This window comes from Pipistrellus kuhlii, unplaced genomic scaffold, assembly GCF_014108245.1.
Source record: "Pipistrellus kuhlii isolate mPipKuh1 unplaced genomic scaffold, mPipKuh1.p scaffold_m20_p_1, whole genome shotgun sequence".
NCBI lineage: Eukaryota > Metazoa > Chordata > Mammalia > Chiroptera > Vespertilionidae > Pipistrellus > Pipistrellus kuhlii.
Window position 1 is genome coordinate 197,138,695 of NW_023425404.1, and position 22,121 is coordinate 197,160,815.

General features: G+C 51.5%; 1 protein-coding gene across 9 annotated transcripts in view; it reads left to right on the plus strand.

Annotated features, from left to right (window-relative positions):
- Positions 1–22,121, plus strand: part of LOC118709086 (TBC1 domain family member 14) — a 136,821-nt gene that overhangs the window by 98,852 nt on the left and 15,848 nt on the right. For 4 of the 9 annotated variants that reach the window (XM_036420912.2, XM_036420964.2, XM_036420990.2 and 1 more), the window contains 2 exons: positions 3,037–3,157; positions 20,619–20,737. In XM_036420912.2, coding sequence (XP_036276805.1) covers positions 3,037–3,157; positions 20,619–20,737 — 240 coding nt within the window. Of the gene's footprint in view, positions 1–3,036; positions 3,158–14,576; positions 14,725–20,618; positions 20,738–22,121 lie in introns of those variants that run through there. The other 5 variants (XM_036420954.2, XM_036420973.2, XM_036420979.2 and 2 more) reach the window with 3 other exon arrangements.

Here is a 22,121-nt window from a genome sequence, read left to right on the forward strand (position 1 = left end):
ACTGCACTCCCCTACTGGCCTGGTCGCCCCTCACAGCCTGCTCTTCAGTCATTCGGTCGTCCCTCACTAACCCCCCTGCCGGCCTGGTCATAGGCAGCCATCAATAGGATTATTACTTTTAATAGGTTTTTACTGATTTTAGAGAGAGGGGAAGGGAGAAGGATAGAGGGATGGAAACACCAATGAGAGAGAAACTTTCATCAGCTGCCTCCTGCATGCCCCCTAATGGAGATCCAACCTACAACCGAGGCCTGTGCCCTGACCAGGAATCAAACTGGTGACCTCTTGGTTCATGGGTCAGTGCTCAACCACCGAGTCACCCCGGCTAGGCAAAACCCAATTTTATTACATCTGCAAGAGTTGGTTTCTACAGCACCTCATCAGCAGTATAACAAACTGACGTCCTGACCCAGGACCTGCTCTGTGCACTCTCAAGGACTCGGAGTCGGGTGATGAAAACAGAAAGAGAGGCGGGTAAATCTAGGCTGAGAGGAGGAAAGCTCCAGTGGGGACAGGATTCTCATGGTCCGTTTTGTCCTGGGAGTTGTTCGCTGACCCATCTTGCTCTAACTGATGACACTGCTTCCTTGTGACATGGCACTTCACAGTGTGCCCGGAGCGGCTGGCTCCCGGGGCGCAGGCAGAAACCAGCACTGTGTGTACATGGCTTGTCATTGCTGTCAACATAGGACGCTCAGCCCTGTGGGGGATGTTTACGAGCTGATTTAGACCAAACTGATCACAGTGCTGGGAGGCGAGAGCTCAGATGCCCTGAGAATGACAGTGGGGCGGCTTTTCATACTTCTGGAGTGAAGGAAGGGAGGTAAGGAAGATGATCTAGAGGTGGAGAAACCAAGCGGGGCAGTTGAGGTTCTGTGCTCTGCTCCCTGAGGGTGCCGCCAGGGGTTCTGAAAAAGGCATTTCAAAGGTCTTCTTCACCTGGAAGCACAGAACCAACGGCATCTCATATCTTTTCCTCTGAGTCGTGACCCATTGAGATGAAAATAATTATTTTGCAAGCCCTGGGATAAACGCAGGGGTGACACCCTGACTCCTTTTTCCGGCCCAAGCTCTCTGCCTCCCTCCGTCTGTTAGCTGGCAGTGGCGTAACTGTGGGCAGCGCACAGTGTATTTCCCGAAGCCTCGTCAGCATTGTTATCCAGCAATCAGCACGGCATTGCCAACAGATCCCGGTGGGCCAGCACCTGCGGGCCACCCGCCTTCAGCCCACCTTTCTGCCCCTCAGACCTCTGTCCCTGCCTCCCTCCTGCAGAGCAGAGTGCTGCCCGGCTGGGGCTGGGGCTGGAGGGCAGACGCCCCTGCTCCTGCGCTCTGTCCCCTAGTGGAGAAATGCCCAGGGGGGTGGCTGTGCTGTCCACTGGCATTGGTAGCTGCCAACAACATGGCGGCGTGTGCTGTCGCTCCTACATTAGCAATGCCAGCTGTGATCCCTTCCTCAAGGAAGGGTCTCCGCTGGAGAGGGAACTAGTTTTGCCTTGTGGTCACCCTGGTGTAAAGACCCTGTTCCTCATCCAGCTTTCACCTGCAAGGGTAGCACCAGTGCCCGTTTCTAACCACCCACCGTTCTGTATTTGCCCGGTGGCGCCCTGTAGCTGTCCTTCCTCCCCCGTGCATTAATGGCTATTTATTTGTACCCACGTGAGCTTGTGCATTTCTGCCTTATTCAGTGGACTCTGATCCCTGTGCTCGTTATTTATTTCGATGATTAAATTGTTAGCCAGTGGGAGCCCTTTCTAACGGGCAGCTGTTTCCGTTAGATGCGTCCCCTGCTTCCTCTGAGCACTTTCCTCCTTTCTGGCTGCGCATCGTATACGTGCCAGTGGGCCTGAAGCCACGCGTTTTCAATGAGCACACCAAAACAGTGCGTTCCAAAACAGCCTGCTCTGTACACCACTGCATTGTTTGTGCTGTTTGGGTCTTGGGTTTATGTGTTGGGAGAGGAGACCTCGTGACAGACCTGGGTGGCTTGCTCTCTGTGATGTGGGGAGACTGTGAATAGGTATATATCAATAGATTTCCTTGTAGATAATTTGAACTAAACTAAAGGTTAAGTACTAAAGCAGCTGTTTGGCTTTTTGTTTTTTAAATCCTCACCTGAGAAGTTTTTCATAGATTTTTTTTTTTTAAGAGAAAGTGGAAGGGAGGGAGGGGGGAAGAGGAAGAAAGAGAAAAAGAGAAAGAGAAAGAGAGAAACATCCATGTAAAAGAGACACATCAATTGGTTGTTTCCTGTTCACACTCCAAATGAGATCAGAGTTTGAATTGGCAATCCACATACGTGCCCTTTACCAGAAATTGAACCTTCGACCCTTCAGTCCAAGGGTTGATGCTCTAACCACTGACCAACACCGGCCAAGGCTAAAGCAGCTGTTCTTTGAGCACTGATTGTGTAGCTGTAACTTAAAAAAAAAAAAAAAAAAGATATATTTTTATTGATGTCAGAGAGGAAGGGAGAGGGGAGATAGAAGCATCAGTGATGAAAGAGAATCATTGATCAGCTGCTCCTGCACATCTCCCACTGGGGATGGAGCCTGCACCCCGGGCATGGCACCCAATTGGATCATAGGTCAACCCTCAACCACTGAGCAATACTAGCTGGGCTATAGCTATCATTTTAACTCCCACAAAGACCCTTATTAAATGGAAACCGAGGCTCAGGTGACTATACTGGCCAGGGAGTCACACAGTTAGTGAATGGGTGAGCCAGAGTTTCAGTTCACTGTGGTCTGACTTCGAAGTTCATTTTTTCTGATACACTTTGTCATGATGTAATACATTTCCTTACCCTAAATTATAGAATTTGTACACGTAACAATGAGTAACAAAAATCTTACTTGAAGTCTTTCGCCTACTGCGTAGTTTTGTGTCTGTATGGAAGTCAAGTCTGAAAACCGAGCGTGTGGTTCACCACAGTGTGCTGTCACGGGAGGTCTGTGTGTTTTCGTTAGAGTGACTTGGCTGTCCTGATGTTTCTAACCACCGAGGATTCCCTAACCTTTTATTTTCTTCCTATAGGAATTTGCTTACTAGAAAACAAAATGCAAGACTTGACAAACAAAATGACTTGGGATGGAAGTTATTTGGAAAAATACCACTCCGAGAGAATGCTCAGAAAGAGTCAAAGAAAGTACAAAAGGTATACAAGATACAGACGTGTGCTGCGCAGCATATGCTTCTGAACCTTGCAAAAGCGACTGTTCTGGAGGTTTTGAAACGGGGAAACTGTACTAATTTGCATGCCAAGTTCCTAACACTCAAGCCTGTCTTCAGCATGTCAGTGACTTTAACCTTTGTCATTTCTGACAGTTTGTAATGGGCACAGCAGAGTGTTCAGTTGAGAGAGCTGGGCTTTAGATATCCATAACTTGATTTAATGTGTCACTCTTTCCTAGTAAGAGTTTCAGTGTGTCTGTGGCTGATTTGTATGGACTGTGTTTGATAGTAAAGCACGCCCCCTCTCTGATCCCCTGGGTTTCCTGGGACTGGATCCTTCCGGTGCTGCTTTGGCCAGGAAGGCCGGGCCGTTGTTCACCGGCTGTACTGACCCTCCCTTTGCTGGCCCTGGAGCTGCCCACCTGTCTGCCAGGGTGGGCATAGGCTTCGGGTCAGGCCTGTGGTGTCTCGTCACTACCAGGCTCCCCGGGGAGGCAGGTGCCAGCAGCTGGAGGCACGTGCTCATCTTCTCACGGAGGGGCTCGGCAGGACACAGCAGGCGGGGCTGACTTTTACCACCAGCACCGTCTAGGCTGTGTGCCCAGGCATCCCCGCAGTCCTGGTTGCCCAGAGCTGCGACCCTGCCCCAGCAGCCGCACCCTCCCACCTGCTTTGTGTTCATTGGTAGGGTCTGTGGATGCAGGCCCTCGCTCTGCACCGGGGTGGGGGGTGGCACAGCCCCTGGGCTCACGAGAGGCCTCTGGGAGGAGAGCGTCCCACCCAGGGGTTGGAAAAGCAGCACAGGTGGCTGGGGAAGGCGGCAGGGCCGTGGGCACGGCCATCCAGGAGCTGAGTGTAAAGGTGTGATGGAGAAGTCATAACGATGGAGATGGCTCATCTATTGAGTGGTTACTTCTGCTAACTTTATGTGAGTCAGCACTTAGGTTTCTAGTTCATTTAAAGCTCGCAACATCCTTATGAAGAAGATACTATTGTCCCCATTGTACCAGAGAAGCGTGTAGACACAGGCAGAGGAGCAGCGGGCTGACTGTCGGGAAGGGGCAGCGGAGCAGGAGGTGGGGCGCTGTCCAGGCCTCTGTGACGTGACGTGACAGTGATGTAACGTGGCGTGATGACCCTGGTCCCGGGCTCTGGCCTGCAGGCTCAGAGTGATGTGGTCACCTGGGGAGAGTGTGGCTCTTGGGCTAGTCCAGGGGAGAGAAAAGGGTGTCTGGCTTCTAGCTGTGGCAGTAGCGGTGGCCGGGGCTGGCTCCGCTGAGCGTGAAGCATGGTGGATACGGCGTGCGGTGTGTGGGGGAGGCAGCATGCACACGTTTGGTCTAGCCTGGGCAACACGGTGGATTTGCACCTGTTTTGCGCCTTATCAAATTAAGTTTGTTCTGATTGTGGCCTAATGTTCCTGAGCTGGTGTCTGGAGCCAAAATAAATCAGTGTTGGAGTTTGTATCTTAAATTTGAATCGCTTCTTGTGTAGACTTGTTAAAATACATACAATGAAAATATAATGAGTTTGTTTGTAAAACTCAGCAAAATACTTCTTAGGAAACTAAGTAGCCACACAGTTAAAATATTTTAAAAGGAATCTACACTTTCAAAAAAGTAGCTATCGTACTAAGCAGATTTATTCTTGATATCACTTGCGTCATGCTTAAATTTCTCTGCCATCGTTGTCATACATACATAAGCGTGGATATGTGCTTTGACTTCAAGGGTTTTTGTGAACTGGAATGAACAGGCCAGCTAATTGTGTGGTAACACAACACTGCAGAGAAGAGCACCGTCTGGCTGCAGCCATCAATAATAAAGGATGTAATTGTACCTGCGTGAGTCATGCGATCCTGCCGTGTTGTTTGCTTGTGCTTTGTGTCTCTAGCCCTCTCATCTCTCCTCCCTCGCGCCCCCGCCCCCAAGCTGCAAGGCCTGAGAGGGATCCAGAGCCAGGGACCCCCCGTGGCGAGGCGCCTGGGCACCCGCTCTAGCTGGCTGCTGTCACAGAGGGCAGCTCGCACCCCGCACAGAGCCCGTGCCGGGCCTGAGTGCTAGACCGTCGTCCCAGGGGGCGATGGCAGCTCCGGCAGAGCGAAAGCACCGTCAGGCGCTGGGCAGACAGCTCCTTTCCCTTCCCTCGCAGTGCTGTTACTCAGGGCGTCACGTGGTGACAACGCGGTGGTGGAGCCAGCCTGGCCGCCAGGCTTTGGACATGTTACTTCCCCTCGTTGAACCCCATTTTCCTCCTCTCTGGAGTCTGGAGAACAGGAGTCCCTGCCTCTGAGGTGCGGTTAACAGAGTGAATATTCACCATGTGCTCCGAGCAGCGCTGAATGTCTCCGGTGCTGGGGGTGTTTGCTGTTCTGGGTTCTGTCCAATGAAAGTCTGCCGTGGACAATAGGAAGTGAACCTGCCTGCGAGAATGAACCTGGCCTGCTTTTCCCTTCATTTGCTGGTCCAGTCATGCCGGCTCGGAGTGCTTCTCTGTCCGTGGTCACCCCCTGCGAGATCTCAGCTGGACTCGAGGCTTCGCATGTCCTGCCTCTGCTGATAGCCCCCACGTATGTTTCCAGCCGGGACTGCGTCTCTGCTCCAGATGTGGGCTGCAGCTGCCCACTGGACAGCTGCATGTGGATGTCTAGAGGCATTTCCTGCTTAACAGGCCTACCCTTTATTTACTTCCCACCCTCTGGAACCTGTTCCCTTGCATCTTCCTCATTTGGTAAATGACAGACTTGACCCTTTCTTTCAGGTCTAAAAATTATTTTTTTAATGTATTGAAATATTTTCTGAAATATTTTTATTGTATTTTTTTTTTGTTTAGTTCAGTATGCATCATTTTATTTTATCTTTAAAATCTTTATTGTTGATAGTGTTACATATGTCCTCTCTTTTCCACTTTAGGTTCTCCCCACCCACTGTCTGTGGCCATGGGTCAAGCATGTATGCATACAAGGTCTTCGGTTGATTACCTCCCACCCACCATCTCCCCCGCCTTCCTTCCGAGATTCCGCGCTCTGTGCCACGCTTTCCGGTCTAACACTTTAGAACTGTTCTGTTTCTCCTCTCACATGCCCGCCAGCGCACAGTGGCCGTTCATGCTCACGCTCTGCAGGGGGCCCGATGCGCAGCTTTGCTGGAGCAGCAGTGGCTGAGAGGGAACTTTCCAGGGGAGTTGTGAGGTGAAGCCGTTATCATTCCTGCCGCTGTGGCCTGGCATGGGATGGCACGGCTCAACGGCCCCCAGTTGCTTGGGTTTTGGGATATGGGGAATGGACTTCTTAAAGATAAGTTAGCAACACATACTTCCTCATTATATTAACTTGTAGAAGATGCTAGCAAATTAAGAAATTTGGAGTCTTGCCCCAAATAACTACTGTTTGCATTTTGGTACCTTTCCTTCATGTAATTTTTCCACTCGTGTTCTTTTAATTTTTTAAAAGAAGAGACCACTAAGAGGTAAAAGTGGGTCTTTGTAATTTGAGTGGGTGTCAGAAGGGCGCATGGCTGCAAACATTTAGGACAGAGGTTTTTTTTGTTGGTGTTGGTTTATGTTGTTATTTTTTGTTAATCCTCACCCGAGGATATTTTTTCCATTGATTTTTAGAGAAAGTGGAAGGGAGGGAGAGAAGGAGGGAGAGACAGAGGCAGGCAGACAGACAGACATTGATTGGTTGCCTCGAACTTGTGCCCTTGCCTGGGAACCTCACCCTTGACCCTTCAGTGCTCGGGCCAATGTTCTGACCACCTTGCTACAGTAGCCGGGGCAAGGACAGAGTGTGTGTCTTTTAAACATAGCACTGTGTACACAGGCTTGAGAAATCGGCACTATTGTCAGGGAATGAGGTTGAGCAGAAAGTGTGGGTCCTGGTTGGGCTCTGAGGCAGCGGCTGAGGGTGGCCAGCAGAGCTGAGGGAAGGACAGGCTAGTGGAGGGCAGTGGCCTAGAAGAAGCGCTGCTGGTGAGCAAAGATGAGCGTGGGCATTTGGGTGTTTATCACCTGGATTGTCGTGGATGGCCTTCTGGAATCTCAGGTCAACGGTTAGATGTTAAAGAGAGAATTCCGGAGAGGGCACACCTAGGACCTCTCAAAGTAACAGTCACTCTTCTCACCTCTGGGTTCTGAGAAGTCTGGGTGCTTAGAAAATCATAAATCATCACAAACTGCAGGAGGGATAAGCTTGATGGTCAGTGCAGGTAAGGGGTGGGCCTGCAGGTAGATTCTAAAATAGAAAACGTCCTCATTGCCATCATCCCATGTATCCTCGGAAAACGGGGTGTGACCCAGTTCACGAGAGGAGCAGCCCCGTTCTGGGGAAGGAGGAGCAGTGCACTCAGCTCCATCTCTCCCAGAGGCTCCATCTCTCCCAGTGGCTGCAGCTGGACAACTCGCACATCACGCATGGAATAGCTGTTGGGGGTCCAGAAAAGGGACAGCTGGGGAGAAAAACCAGAATTTGAAGTACCACTGAATTGACTGAGTTTACCATTTCCCCCCTCTGGTATTTCACAGCCTGAATTCAAGGTAGCCCCAACCCATAAGGGGTGTTAACATGGACAGAGAGTGCCCGGAGACACTCTGGTTCTGGGTGAGAAAGGGGTCTCCTAGCACTCGAGAGATGCAGAGGCCCTGCACTTGATTGTTGCCTTTTTCCTCTTTTCACTCTCCCAGTACCCAAGCAGTCTCCTGGCAGCGGAGCAAGGGCTGGCAGGAGCCTAAAACTCTCAGGAAGGAAACTGATTACAGGAGCTTCTTTCCCAAACTGGGACAAACCCCTGATGCTGTATTCTCTCTTCCCGCCATTTGGCCCCAAGTCAGACATAGTTGGGGAAGAGGGGTTAGAGAACCAGAAAAAAGGAGCCCGAGGGAACCCAGTACTGGGGTCAGTGTGGGGAGGAAGAGCTCAGGAAAGTGACTGCTTAGTTATGACTTCAGGGCTTACTCCCAAGTTGTGGATAGATGGATACCACCCAAATAGCTTACATAGACTTTGAGAATTGACCTTGGGGATAGACCATCACACAAATCCCAAACTGGCTACTGGATGGGGTGCACGTGGGATAGATTCACCAAGTACTGCAAAGGCTTTGAAATCTCAACTGATTTTGGAACCACAACTCACAGAAGGCTGATTAGAACTTGGGTCTGGGATCCAGCCAGGTCAACTGCCTGCTGAAACAAAAGTGTCAACATTCTCCAGGGTGGTTTGATAAGACCCAGAGTCTCATCACAATATTTAAAATATCTATAATGCAATTAAAAATTACTTGGCATATGAAAAACTAGGAAAATCTCAACTCACAAGGGAAAGATAAACAACAGACACCAGTGCCAAGATAATACAGGTGTCAGCATTAACCAGCAGCCATTACAAAAATGATCCAACAAGTAAGGGCAAACACTCTTGAAATGGAAGATAGAATGTGTCAGTACAGATACAGAAAATACAAGAAGAACTACATAGTAATTTTATTCTGAGAAATACAGTAACTGAAATAAAAACTAACTGGACAGGCTCAGTGCAGAACGCAGATGACAGAGGAAAGAGTGAGTGAACTTTTAGATCAATAGGAACTATCCAATCTGAATAATACAGAGAAAAAGAGATTGGGGGAAATGAGCAGAGCCTTGGGGACACATGGGACAGCATTAAAAAGTCTTAACACTTTTGTTACTGGAGTTTCAGAAGGAGGATAAAAATGTGATGCAGAAAACCATGGCGGAATAAATGAATATGTTTTAAGTCTGGCAAAAGACAAACCTGCAGACTTGGGAGAGGGGCCTCTATGAACTATGCATAGGTTAAAGACCAAGAAGCCCATGCCCAGTTATATCATAACCAAACTGCTGAAAATAAAAACAAACATTTTACAAGCAGCCGGAGAACACGCATTACTTATTGGGGAACAACAATTTGAATGACTGATTTTTGTCATCAGAAACCATGGAGGCCAGAAGGAAGTGAAACGTGGTTTGAAAGTGCTGAAAGAAAGGAGCTACCAACCCAAAATTCTGTATCTAGCAAAAATGCCTAGAAATGAAGGTATTCTCAGATAAAGGAAAATGAAGAGATTTGTGGCCCGCGGTTCTAAAAAAAAATTGCCAAAGGAAGCTGTTCAGACAGTAGGGACACTGTGTCAGAAGGAAATCTGAAACTTGGGCAGGAAGAGGAAGAGAAATGATACAAGCCAGATAAATACAGTGGACCCTTGTTCTCTTGATGAGTTCTTTACAATGTATTTGGTTGGAAGGAAAAAGTCATGCCTGGGTTTTCAGTGTGCGTACCGTAGATGTATTAGGTAAGACAAAGAAAATGTAAAGGGGGCATGCTCCCCCGGCAGGGGAGGCCATGCTCACGAAGGCGGTTGTCCCTGGCGAGGCTTACCAGGTGCTCTGGATGTGCTGGCCCTGCCTTTCCCCAGCTGTGGGAGACTCGTCAGCATCATTTGTGCTGGTGGGGGAAATTAGAAAATTAAAGTTTAAAAAAAAATACAGGGGGGGGAGGTGATATGGTGATAAAGTTTGAACATTCCACCTGAAGTGGTAAAATATTGATTCTGAATAGATTGTGAAACATTAAATATATTTTAATATCTAGATCACTGACTCAAGAGAGCCAAAAGCCCAATAAATTAAAATGGAATTCTAAGATAAATTAAAAAAAAAACAAAACTAAGGCAGGAAAGAAGAAGTAGAGGGAGGAAAAACAGAAAACAAATACGATGGTAGGTCTAAATGGAAACATGTCAGCAATTACAATAACGCAGATGGTTTGGACACACCAACAGTGTGCCTGGATAAACCAGAAGAATGGGTTAAGAAAATGACCCAGTTCTGTGCTTTCTAAAAGAAACTTACTCTAAATATAAAACGTGTGGGTTAAAATGAGAGAAGGGGTAAGATTTAGCGGATATAGTCACGTACAAAAGGACTTCAGAGCAGTGGAGACTGCCAGAAGGTGGGACACTGGCTAACAGAGACAGCCTGGTTCTCAGTGTGTGTGCACCTGGCACCAGCTGCGGAGCACACGGGCACACTGACAGGTGTGAGACAAGCGGGCAAGGCCAGGATGGCCGGAGGGCCAGCTCTCCCCTCTGGAGAGCAGCTGGCAGCACTGTGGACAGAATCAGCCAGGACAGGCTGGCTGCCACTGGCCGGGCTGCCGCCTAGAGAGCACGCCACTCGCCAGCAGGCGCACCGCCCATTCTGGCCAAGCACGCCCCCCTCAGCAGCCTGCATTGCAGCAAAACTAGGAATCTGGAAGGTTACTTACACAAACCCGGTTCTCTAACCGCAGGAGAGGACAAGAGCAACACCCCAAACGGGGGCATTAAATAAATAACCCCCAGCTGACTAAGGAAAGCTAGGAAATGTTTGGACTGGAATAAAAGTACAAGCTGTCAACGTTTGTGGGATGCGGTGCTGAGAGAGACACTTACAGTAAAAAAAGTTCTCCTATCAATCGCGTTTTCTAGCTTAAGAAACTGTGAGGGCCCTCGCTGGTTTGGCTCAGTGGCTAGGGTGTCGGCCTACAGAGCACAGGGTCCCAGGTTCGATTCTGGTCAAGGGCACATGGCTGGGTTGCTGGCTCGGTCCAACGTGCAAAAGGCAACCAATTGATTCTCTCTCATCATTGATGTTTCTCTCTCTCTCTTCCTCTCCCTTCCTCTCTGAAATAAAAAAATATATATATATATATATTTTTTTAAAAAGAGCCAAAACAGGTTTGGCTCAGTAGATAGAGCATCAGCTTGTGGACTCAAGGGTCCCAGGTTTGATTCCAGTCAAGGGCATGTACCTTGGTTGCGTGCACATCCCTGATGGGGTGTGTACAAGAGGCAGCTGATCAATGATTCTCTCTCATCGATGTTTCTAACTATCCCTCTCTCTTCCTCTCTGTAAAAAATCAATAAAATATATTTAAAAAAATAGAAATTGTATAAGGAGTAAACAAAGTAACAAACCCTTATCATTAAATAAATATAATATTGGATTAGCCAGTTGGCACCTTCATTCCTGCCATGGTGACTGGGCTCTGAACCGGCCCCGCTGCTGTTTTCACCGCAGGCGTCTTAGATGCACGTTCTGGAAGGACTCGGACCTTGGGACCCGAGGCCCTGAGTCCGTGTCAGATTCTGTCACTCGCAGTGGGTTGTGTGGCCTGAGGCCGTGGCTGTGCTTCGCTGCAGGTTGGCGGTCTCCCGCAGGGATAGTGCCCATCTCGCCCTGCATGTGAGCTCTGAGTAAGAAACGTGTGGGGGCAGCGGTGGTGTCAGGTGGGCGCCCATGAGGGTCAGTGGTTTCTCTCTTTCTCCACCCCCTTCATGGCTTCAAGGGTGGAGATTTAAAAAACAAGAAACTGCTGCCAGCATGGTCAGAGTGGTTTGGAAATGGCAGTTGGCAAAATCAGTTTTGGATTCCATCTGAAATGGCTTAAAAATTGTGTTGTTGTTTTTTTTCAAATTATAAAAGCAGTACATGAACAAATACCTGTAAAATACCCAAATGATAGAGGTAAGCAGGGTCACAGGAAAGCCCTCGTCACCTGGAGACCGCACAGCCCTTCCTGGCTGGAGTCTCCCAGTTCCATGCCAGCCTCCTAGGCCTCTCTCATGCACACACATCCCCCCCCCCCCCCCCCCCCCCGTGAATGCACTTCTGTGATGGGTCCCAGGCCTTTCTCATGCACACACATCTCCCCCCCCCCCCCCCCCGTGAATGCACCTCTGGGGCGGGTCCCAGGCCTTTCTCATGCACACACATTCCCTCCCCCATGAATACACTTATGCGATGGGTCCAGGCTGTGGGAGCTGCTGTGGGCATGCGAAGCACTCAGGAAGCTTGTGGACGCAACTCCAAGACTGGAAGCCCTGTGCTTATTCAGAGGACTGTGTTCTGACCCCGTTTCTTTCTTTCTTTTTTTAAATATATTTTATTGATTTTGTATAGAGAGGAAGGGAGATAGAGAGTTAGAAACATCGATGAGAGTCATCTATCAGCTGCCTCTTGCGCACCCCCTACTGGGGATATGCCCGCAACCAAGGTACATGCCCTTGACCGGAATCGAACCCGGGACCCTTCAGTCCCCAAGCCGACGCTCTATCCATTGAGCCAAACCGGTTTCGGCCCCTTCAGTCTCTTAATGGAAAACAGTTCTTTTACCATTTTTAAACCAATGTTTACCTTTTTTGAAAAATTACCCTGGGTCAAGATTCATTTAACACATCCAGGAGATGAGTGAGATGGTAACAGTAATAACAAAGGTATTTGAGAAACTAGGTGTTTATAGGCATGAAAACAAAGAAGAATTGGAATAAGATTGCTAGGCTAGCTTTAAATCAACAAACACACCAGTGGGGATAAGAAAACACGGTCTTTGGAGTTTTCCGTGGGACACAACCCACACGGAACAGGCCACTTCACAGCCCCTGGGCGCCCACGCTCCTGGGGAAGTGAGCGAGCTGCAGGCAGGATGTCCAGCTGCCCAGGTGGCTGGGAGGTCACAGCCCTCCGCGCTCCTCTGTCCCATCTCCACATGTGAGTGATTTCTCTTCCCGAGGTTTTCTTTCATCTTCCCCGCCAGAACCAGCCTCTCCACCTGCTCGCATTGCTTCTTGAAAAGGGCTTCCTGGGAGGCTCACTGTACCAGAGAAGTGCTCATTGTACGCGCCCAGTGGTTTTTCCTGCGTTTCTGCAGTTACGCCAGCGTCTGCAGCCAGTGTTAGAGAATACACATCTGGATAATGCTCCCTCCTGCCTGGCTGAGTGGCTCTCCACGCCCACCTGCGGCTCCAGCAAACACTGCGCTGTACCGCGGAGACCTGCCTTTTTAAGAAACTCCTTGTCTGCTGGCATCTCTGCTGAGCATGTCTGCGGCCCCCAGCAGCGGCGTGAGGCGAAGCACCGTCCTCCCCCAGTGCCCATCCTCCGAGGCGCTGGGCAGTTTGGTGGTGGCCCGTTACGGGTAGTGCTTCTATGGTTACCTGCACGCTGGTCTCTCTGTGGGTGTGTATCTTACTCCTCTTGGGTGGGAGGAGTGTTCATACTGAACTATACCAGGAAATGCCACTCTTTTCCAAGATGGCTCCAACTGCCAGTGACGTGGGGCAATCCCAGTTTCTCCTGCGCCACTGACCGTCACTGTCTGTCTGTCAGAGCCTGGCGCCCCTCACAGGCTTCCTCTGGCCGGAGTGGTTTCTGGTGGTGGTTTGTGATGCTGCTCATCCAGCAGCCAGCTGGGGTGGCCTGGCGCCATGGTCCCGGGACTGGTGATTTCCATCACGGGAAGGTCTGTGTCTCTCAGACCCAGTGTGTCCAGTTCTGGGACAGTGGATCCACAGGCAGACCAGAAATAACTTTGAGCCTGTGCAGATTTTAAACAGTTTAAAAAAAAAAAAAAAAAAATATATATATATATATATATATATATATACAGTATATATTATGTATATATATATTTTTTCTTTCTTTCTAGATTTCAGAGAGGAAGGGAGAGGGAGAGAGAGAAACAATGATGAGAGAGAATCATTGGTCAGCTGCCTCCTGCACAGCCCCTACCGGGGATCTTGCTTGCAACCCAGGCATATGCCCTTGACCAGAATCAAACCAGCCACACTTCAGTCCGAAGGCCAATGCTCTATCCACTGAGCCAAACCAGCTAGGGCCGTGGTCGGCAAGCTGCAGCTCGCGAGCCATATGCGGCTCTTTGGCCCCCTGAGTGTGGCTCTTACACAAAATACCACGGCCTGGGTGAGTCTATTTTGAAGAAGTGGCATTAGAAGAAGTTTCAGTTTAAAAAATGTGGCTCTCAAAAGAAATGTCAATCGTTGTACTGTTCATATTTGGCTCTGATGACTAATGAGTTTGCCGACCACTGGGCTAGGGCAACAGTTTTAATGGAGGTATAATTTACACACCGCGGGGAGCTCTCCTCTGAAGTGCCGTTTAATTAGTGTTGAGAGCAATCAGGGCCATGTTTCTATCAGTATGTGTTTGTTTTGTCCCTGGTGCTTTGGTTGGACTGGCCTTGCTGTGGAAAACAGGGACCACGGTGTTTGTATTTGCTGTGCAGCGCCTCTTGGTAATGCATGGCCCCTTTTAAGAAGTCCCACGAAGCAGCCTCGCTGGGGGCTGGGTGCTGGCTGCTTCCCCTGAGAGCGTCCATGCCCCTGCGGTGTCTCTGCTGAGGGTGCAGCTGCAGTTGCGGGTGTGAGCAGCGAGGTCCGGGTGCGACGGGCTGAGCGTCCCCTGCACCCGCATGTCTGGTGCCCTGAGGGCTCCGTGCCACCCTCCCCAGCTGGCGGGACCTGGGGGAGCCCGGGCTCTACCCGCCTGCGCGCCGCCCAGGGTCCCCACCAGCCAGGCCTGACGCGCCGAAACCGAGCGCGCAGATCAGCTGCGCCGCCGCATCTGCGCGCGATTGATCGTCCTGCCGCCCCCGCCCGCCGCGCCGGAGCCGCCGCCCGAGGTCCCGCCGGAGCCCCGCTCGCTGTCGGGCATGGAGCCGCCGGCCGCGCGCCTCTGAGCCCCGCGGCGTTCATGGTGAGTGGGGCCGGGCGCCCGCGCCCCTCCGAGGCCTGCCCGCCTGCCCTCGGCCTGAGGCTCCGACGTGGGTGCGCCCGTGTGCATGTGTCACATTCATCTGTTCCACCCATGAAGCCTGCATGGGCCGGCACTGCGCCTCCCTCCTCCCTCCATGCTTTGTTCTGCTTCCATAGCATTTTCTGGCAGGGCTCCGTGTCCATGGGTGTCTGAGAGACTCCAAGAGAGCCAGCGATGTGTCCTAATTCTCACCACCCCAAATGGGATTGCACCCTGTTTTCAGATTCCGGTCGGGCATCTCTTAGAGGCAGGCTGGCCTTGCCTGTGATCCTGGGGAGGCCTCTGTGTGGACATCAGCCTGTTTGCTCTGGGTCCAAGTAAGGCCGTCAGATGGCACAGCAGCCGGGCCGGTGACAGCCCACAGGTCAGTTTGAGTAATGCACTCCCCCGGTCCACACAGTAACTTTGTGCTCTAGATGTTTAGTAAGGAATGTGACAGCTTACACGGGTCTCCTGTGGCTTCCCAAATGCCAACACTCCCAGTAACTCAGAATGCATTCTGGGAAAATACTGCCTGTGAGTAGATAACAGAATTAAAGTATGAGGAACCCTTGGGTTCCTTCTTAGTGGGAGAGCAAGCCTTGGTGGTCACCAGGACTGTCTTGGAAAGCTGCGCATTTGTAAGACTGCACAGCCACTCTTCCCACCCAAAATGGCAAAACAAAACAGGTCTCAGGTCAGACCCTAAAACAATGCCGCAGCTGCCGCCACCCCCAACCCCACCCCCACCCCCAAATTGCTTGTTACAAATGGCAGAGTGAGATCAGCTATAGTGTTCTGGGACTTCACAATCTGTTAAGTATCCTGAATGGGATATTGTGAAAAGTAATTTTGGCCCAGCGAGTGTGGCTCAGTGGTTGGGAACCAGGAGGGCACATGCCTGGGTTATAGGCTCGATCCCCAGTAGGAGGCATGCATGAGGCAGCCGATAAATGATTGTCTCTCATCATTGATGTTTCTGTCCCTCCCTCTCCTTTCCTCTCTGAAATCAATAATAATGTATATGTGTTAAAGTCATTTTGTAGTAATGCAGTGACAGCAATACCCCTGTCATTGTCTGGACACCTGCTGTGGCTATGTGTCTATGTAATTCATTCTCATTTAATCTTCTCATTTAATAATTGAGGAAACAGGTGAAGGGATGTGCTCAAGGTCAGGTGCTGGTGGCACTGGTCCCGCTGGGAGGTGATGTTCAGACCCAGGCCTGCTCCTCCACCCGCTCACCCACCCAAGCTCCCCTGCAGGCTGCCTGGCCCCGGCCTGTGCAGAGGTGGCGCTGTGCTGTCACTGGCGTCGGGTCATGTCAGTCTTTTCATGGGCACCACGTGTGGCAACCCGCCACGCTGTATTCCAGACATACCTCCAGAACCCTCACAATTATTCTAAAAGGAGAATCTTGATACTGGATACAGTTGAGTCAGACTTAAACACAGTTCTGACTGATGAGCCTTTCTGCTTCTACCCTGTTTCCCCGAAAATAAGACAGTGTCTTATATTACTTTTTGCTCCCAAAGATGCGCTGGGTCTTATTTTCAGGGGATGTCTTATTTTTCCATGAAGAAGAATACGGTACACATTTATTGTTAAATGAAAATAAAGGAAATTTATTATCTGTATACGGTACGGTAGTATGGTAGTTGTCAACACAAACCAGACAAACTGTGAATCCTACAGTATCAAGAATTTACTCATTTATTCAATGAGAATCATGTCATCATCTTCTGGGACATCATCATAACAATCCAATTCCTGAATTTCCTGGTGAATTTCTTGTGACTCCATTTCTTTCAGAATCAGTGGACCAAATCTCTCATGTTTAGCCTAGGGGGGGTCCCTTATTTTCGGGGGGATGCCTTATATTTCACTCAGAAGGAAACTTGTAAGTAGGTCTTATTTTCCGAGGATGTTTTATTTTCGGGGAAACACAGTAGCTAAGGTAGCTTTCCCAGAAGCCAGAGCGCTACTGGCCAGGAGGGTGGCACAATGGGCCATCTTTACAGCACCCACAGCTCAGTGAGTCGCCTTGATGACCCCTCTATCATCCTGCCAGGAACACGGTCTTTTCATCATTTGATAATCTTGATCCTTTGTTCTCTTAAAGCAAATGTTCGCTGAGACCGGCTTTATTTCTTTTCCTTTTTAACTGGCAAAGTATGCGCTTCACACAGGAGCCCCGTGTCCTTGTCCTGCCTTTCACACTGCTCCGCTCACCCACGTGCTGGAGACACGCCCTGTGGACCCCACCGTGGGTGCAGTGACAGGCCCCGCTCCCACCTGCTCTCCTTGCTCAGCAGCTCGGGTGGCTTGTTGTTGAGCCCTTAAATTCAGAGCAAAACAGCTTATGCTCAGCTCCCCGTGGATAAGCACACGCACGTGCACCGCTAGGCTGCTGCGTGTGCTGTTGGGATCCCTATCCTTTGTCCACTCAGATGGCCCCCTGTGAGCTGCTTTCCTCTGTTCCCAGCCATGGACACCTGTCCTCGGGCCCCCGTGGCACGGCACTTGCTCTCTCCCGGCGGTTTCCATGGTCTGCCCTGATGCCCAGCCTCTGCTGCGTCTTACTCGCCCCTGGCCCTGTGGTCCCTCACAAACGGGGCCCTTTCCCTCTTCCCCTGACGGCTGTATCTGTTCCGCTCCTGGCCCTGTGTGGAGTGAGGCCTGCTCATTTGCTCCTGCCAACTGCTCCCCCTCACCCGCCCCCATTAGCTGCAGCACATTCTGTTTGCTGCTGTCTCTGTGTGGGTCTGTGTTCCCAGCAGATGCGTGATGAGCCACGCAGGGCAGGGACTTGACGACCTATGCAAACCTTTCCGATGTGACATCGTCCACCCCAACCCTGTCAGACAGTTACTCAGCGCACGGGTAAAACCGGGTTTAGAACGGAAGCAAACTGGCCTTGCTGTGTGCACTCGGTGCTTTGTATTGCTAGCTTTAAAAAACGCCGGCGTGACCGCTTCAGCTGATCGCCACGCGGCTTTGAAGAGCCCCGCTCTGAGTTCCTTCCGAGTTCCTTGCCGCCGCCTGAGTGGGCGGTTTGTGCCATGAGCTCGCAGGGCTGCTGCTGAGCACAATGAAGGCGCCGTCACTGGTTTAGACCCAGACTTCAGAGCAGGACCCCAGGAGGGCCCAATTGGAACGATAGCGGGCTGAGGCGGGGACTGCCCGCCACCTGCCCGCACAGAAAGGGCGCGCGCGTGTGGCATGGGTCCTCTCATCCTCACCGGAGTCCTCAGCGGCTGAGGAAACTGACGCCGAGCTGGAAGCAGAGCAAGGTGATTGCCTGAGGTCAGAGCCGGGGCCCAGAGCGAAGTCCCTTTGCTTCCAAAGCCACATCCCGTGCTGGCCCCAGCAGCGTAACCCACAACTGGAAGTTGTTTTTCCAGAAACTTCTTGTTTGCCACTGCACCCTTTCCCGCCCCAGCATACCCACAAGGCTCCGGGGCCCCGCTTTGTCGTCGCCGGGGTGGGCGGTCTGGCTTGGAGCAGGAGCTCACGGTTGACCTCTCGGTGGCTGTGGGAGAACTGGGTTTGGACCAGGACCCGCAGCAACTTCCGGCGCATTCCTGTTGGGGAGCGCTGCTTCCAGGTCCTGAAAGGCTGTCCCTGGCGTTCCACATGTGGGCAGGGGCTAGGCTCCTCTGCTTTTGTTTGCTTTCTAATCACGTAGAGCTCTGATTACAGCGTGAGTTTTGCCCTGCAGCGCACTGAGTTCAGCAGTACGGTGTCCGTCCGCTGCAAAGCTTTTCAGACTGAGTGGGAAGGACTGCGTCACCTGGGCCTGCAGTGGTGGCTGCAGGCGTTCCGGAGCGTGGCCGTCGCTGAGAAACGTGGCTGCAGAGCTAGAAGGCTCGGCAGCTGATCCAGCTCCCCTGCAGGAGTCATGGCCGCTCTGGGCCTCCACCTCCCGGTGTGCGTGCTGGGGACCGTGCCGCTCCTCCCTCAGAGGGCTCCCGTGAACGGGGAACTCTTGAAGCCCTTGACGAGCTCCTTGACCTCAGCTGCCACTGCTGCTGCTTCGTAATAGAGCTCAGAGCTCTAGCCTGAGAGTCCTGCTTGTGCTGGGCAGGAGGCAAGGCCTTGCTCCACTTACTCCTCCTCCCTGCGTGCTCCTTGATTGGGTCTGGCCCGGAGCGTCTCTTCTGCTCCACAAGGTTGTCAGGTCCGAGGGGAAGAGGGTCCCGGCCCCCGGCGGCCAGGGCAGCACTTCCCTGCACCAGGGGCTGTGCTCAGGCCTCAGGGGCCTCCCCGGGCCCTCAGTCCTGCAGGCCCCACCCCCTATGGCTGTGTCCTTGAGGGCAGGTCAGCTGCCACAGCTGTAAAATGGGCTCACACTTGCCAGGGAGCTTGTTACGGACATAAAGCTGGACAGCGTGACGCACACAAGAGCAAATGGAAACGGGCGTCCAGTTCTGGGACAGCCCACTTCCGGGCTCCTGTGGGCCTGGCGTGGAGCTCCCTAGACCAGGGTCAGCCGAGCTGAAGCACCTAGAGGGGCGTTCGATACTGACCCTTGTTGACAGGCGGCAGCCTCTGACTCCTTCTCAACACGGTGTGGGTGTGTTTCCTGGAAGACCCAGGTTCGCAGCTTCCCGGAGTTGGCGCTGGTAGGCGGCAGTGGAGCGCCTGGCACACGCAGGTGCTGGGATGTTAGACTTAGTGGCCAAGGGCGTCGGTTATCTCCGATCTTGGTAAGCGGAGGTCATTGTGGTATTTGAATGGCACCACTTTAAGTCGGTGTGGGAGGTGTTAAGGGTCCAGACGTACAGAAACTCCCGCCCGCCCGGGGTGGCGCCCTCGCGTAGCCTGCGCATTCGGGGGAGATCACTTCCCTTTGCACTTGAGGAGTCTCTGGAGGCTTTTCTGGCTGAGAGTAATCGTTGCCGAATAATTTTGCCAGAAGCACCCCTCTTGGCAGCTGGTGTCAATAAAACTCATTTAGCAGTTAATCACTTTCCACTCAGGATGCTGCTTCTGTTCCCGAAATGGTGGTTTCAGTCTCAGGCTCAGTGTGCGTTTGGGTGTCCTGCTTTCCCAGCTAGATTGTCCTCTCCTGAGGGGGGTCCAAGAGCCTTGTCCTAACAGGCAGCAGGAGAATAGCGGGGGTTTGTGTTTTTTTGTTTGCTTGTTTGTTTTTTGCAGAGGGCTAAGGGTACACACACACACACACACACACACACACGTTCAGAAGCTGGACTCTGGCGCCAACGTGCCTGGCTCCCCTGAGCTCCCTGGCTGGGTGTGTGGAATGTGGTCACCGGCAGCGTGGGGCTGCGCTCAGGTGGCCAGGCATGGCCGTTCCCTGTGTAGCAGCTCGCAGTGACGGCTTCGTACGATGTTCAAGATTTCTTTTTTGGATGTTTCTGGTTTAAGAAAATGAAAGAGCTTTATTTATGCAAAAGATTTTAACCTGTTCCTCATTTCAGGAAATTTTGAAATAGCCAATAAATACGCATTAAATGCCAAGGGTGGAAGGAGGTGGTCAGAAATTTAGGGTATGGGAGGAGGCCGGAGGTCAGGCGCGTGCCGGACCTGGCCGTGGGTCTGCTCTGAGGTTTCCAGCGGCTACTGTAATAACCAGTTAAAATCACAGGCGACGCCGAGGAGACCGGAGGCAACGCTCGGGCCCTCGGGAAGGGGCAGCTGGGGCGAGGCCTGGGGACTTGTCACCGGTGTGGGAGCTGCCGAGCTGCAGGCGCCTTGCCTTGGGGGCCTGCCTTCTGCTCCGCACGCCGTCTGCAGCCAGCCTGCAGGCGGCAGAGCAGCGTGCTCTCGCTCTCCCAGGGCGGCGTCCTGTCGGAGCTGCAGGCCCCCGTAACCTCAGTGTCTTTTCCCAGGAATATGAAGACCAGGCTGGCCGAGCTAGCAGGCCGCCCTCCCCGAAGCAGAATGTGAGGAAGAACCTTGACTTCGAGCCGCTCTCCACCACCGCACTCATCCTGGAGGACAGACCCGCGTGAGTCCCAACCAGAGTCTGGGTGTTGGCTTTAGCGGGTGGGGACACCTCACTCATCAGTCACCTTCCCATTAGAAGGGAACTAGGGACACAGAGGGAGGAAGAGGGAGCCATTGCCCTCATTAAAATGCCCACTTCCACCCTGGCCAGCGTGGCTCAGTGGTTAGAGTGTCTGACCGTGCACCAAAGCGTGTCACAGGTTTGACTCCTGGTCAGGGACACATACCAGGGTTGCAGGTTCCATCCCCGCCGTGTAGAGCATGTGCGGGACACAATCGATGTGTCTCTCACATTGATGTTTCTCTCTCTCTCTCTTTCCTTCTCCCCCATTTCCCCCTCCCCCCTTCCATTTGTTCTAAAAAAAGGCAATGGAAAAAATATCCTCAGGTGAGGATGAGCAACAACAAAAAATGCCGAGTTCCTCTTCGTTTCCTGTGTTATTAACGTGTCCTAGGGCTAGGAAGTGGCTAGTTTGGAAAGCTGTCCTCTAACGTACACGTGTGCCTAGGGTTTTCCTTTCAGCCGGTGTTTTCCTTTAACTTAGCATTCACAAGTACGGAAGGAGCGGTTGTACATTGTCGGCTGGCTGTAACCGCACGAGAACACCAGCAGGGTGCTGGAAGCGGTGTTTGGGGGCAGCCGGTCCTGCGGAGCATTGCCTGGCCAATGCTGGGTCATTTGGGACCCGCGGGAGCTGCTGGCCCCAGCACCCCCTCCGCTGGTGGCCATCTGTTCGATGGACCGTCCATTTCTGAAGGAGAACGAGCATTTTATTCTTTCAAACAGGATTCATAGTTGCTTAGAACTATGGTAGACATTTGTTTACACGCCGATGAGCCACATATTATAGCCAGTGTGAAACGTGCACACTTACAAACCGGCCAGAAAATGTGTTCTCACATGTACACACAATATGTTGTTAGGGTCCCACCTTCACAGACAAGTGTCAACAGTTATTAGTGTGTTGTGGTCAGATCAAAGTTTCTTTGAACTAAAGTGAAAAACACCAAAAAGTTAAGTGTTTATCTCTTTGAATGATGGGTAATTGTCACCTTCTTCTTTCTTTATAATTCACATTTTTTACCATGAGCTCATTTTATTTGTATAAGAAAATATTTTTTTATTATTTTCTAATATATTTCATTGATTTTTTACAGAGAGGAAGAGGGAGGGATAGAGAGTTAGAAACATCGATGAGATAGAATCATCGATCAGCTGCCTCTTGCACACCCCCTGCTGGGGATGTGCCCGCAACCAAGGTACATGCCCTTGACCAGAATCGAACCTGGGACTTGTCCACAGGCTGATGCTCTAGCCACTGAGCTAAACCGGTTTGGGCAAGAAAGTATTTTTAGTTTATGAAAGAGCTGTGTCTTTGTCATCT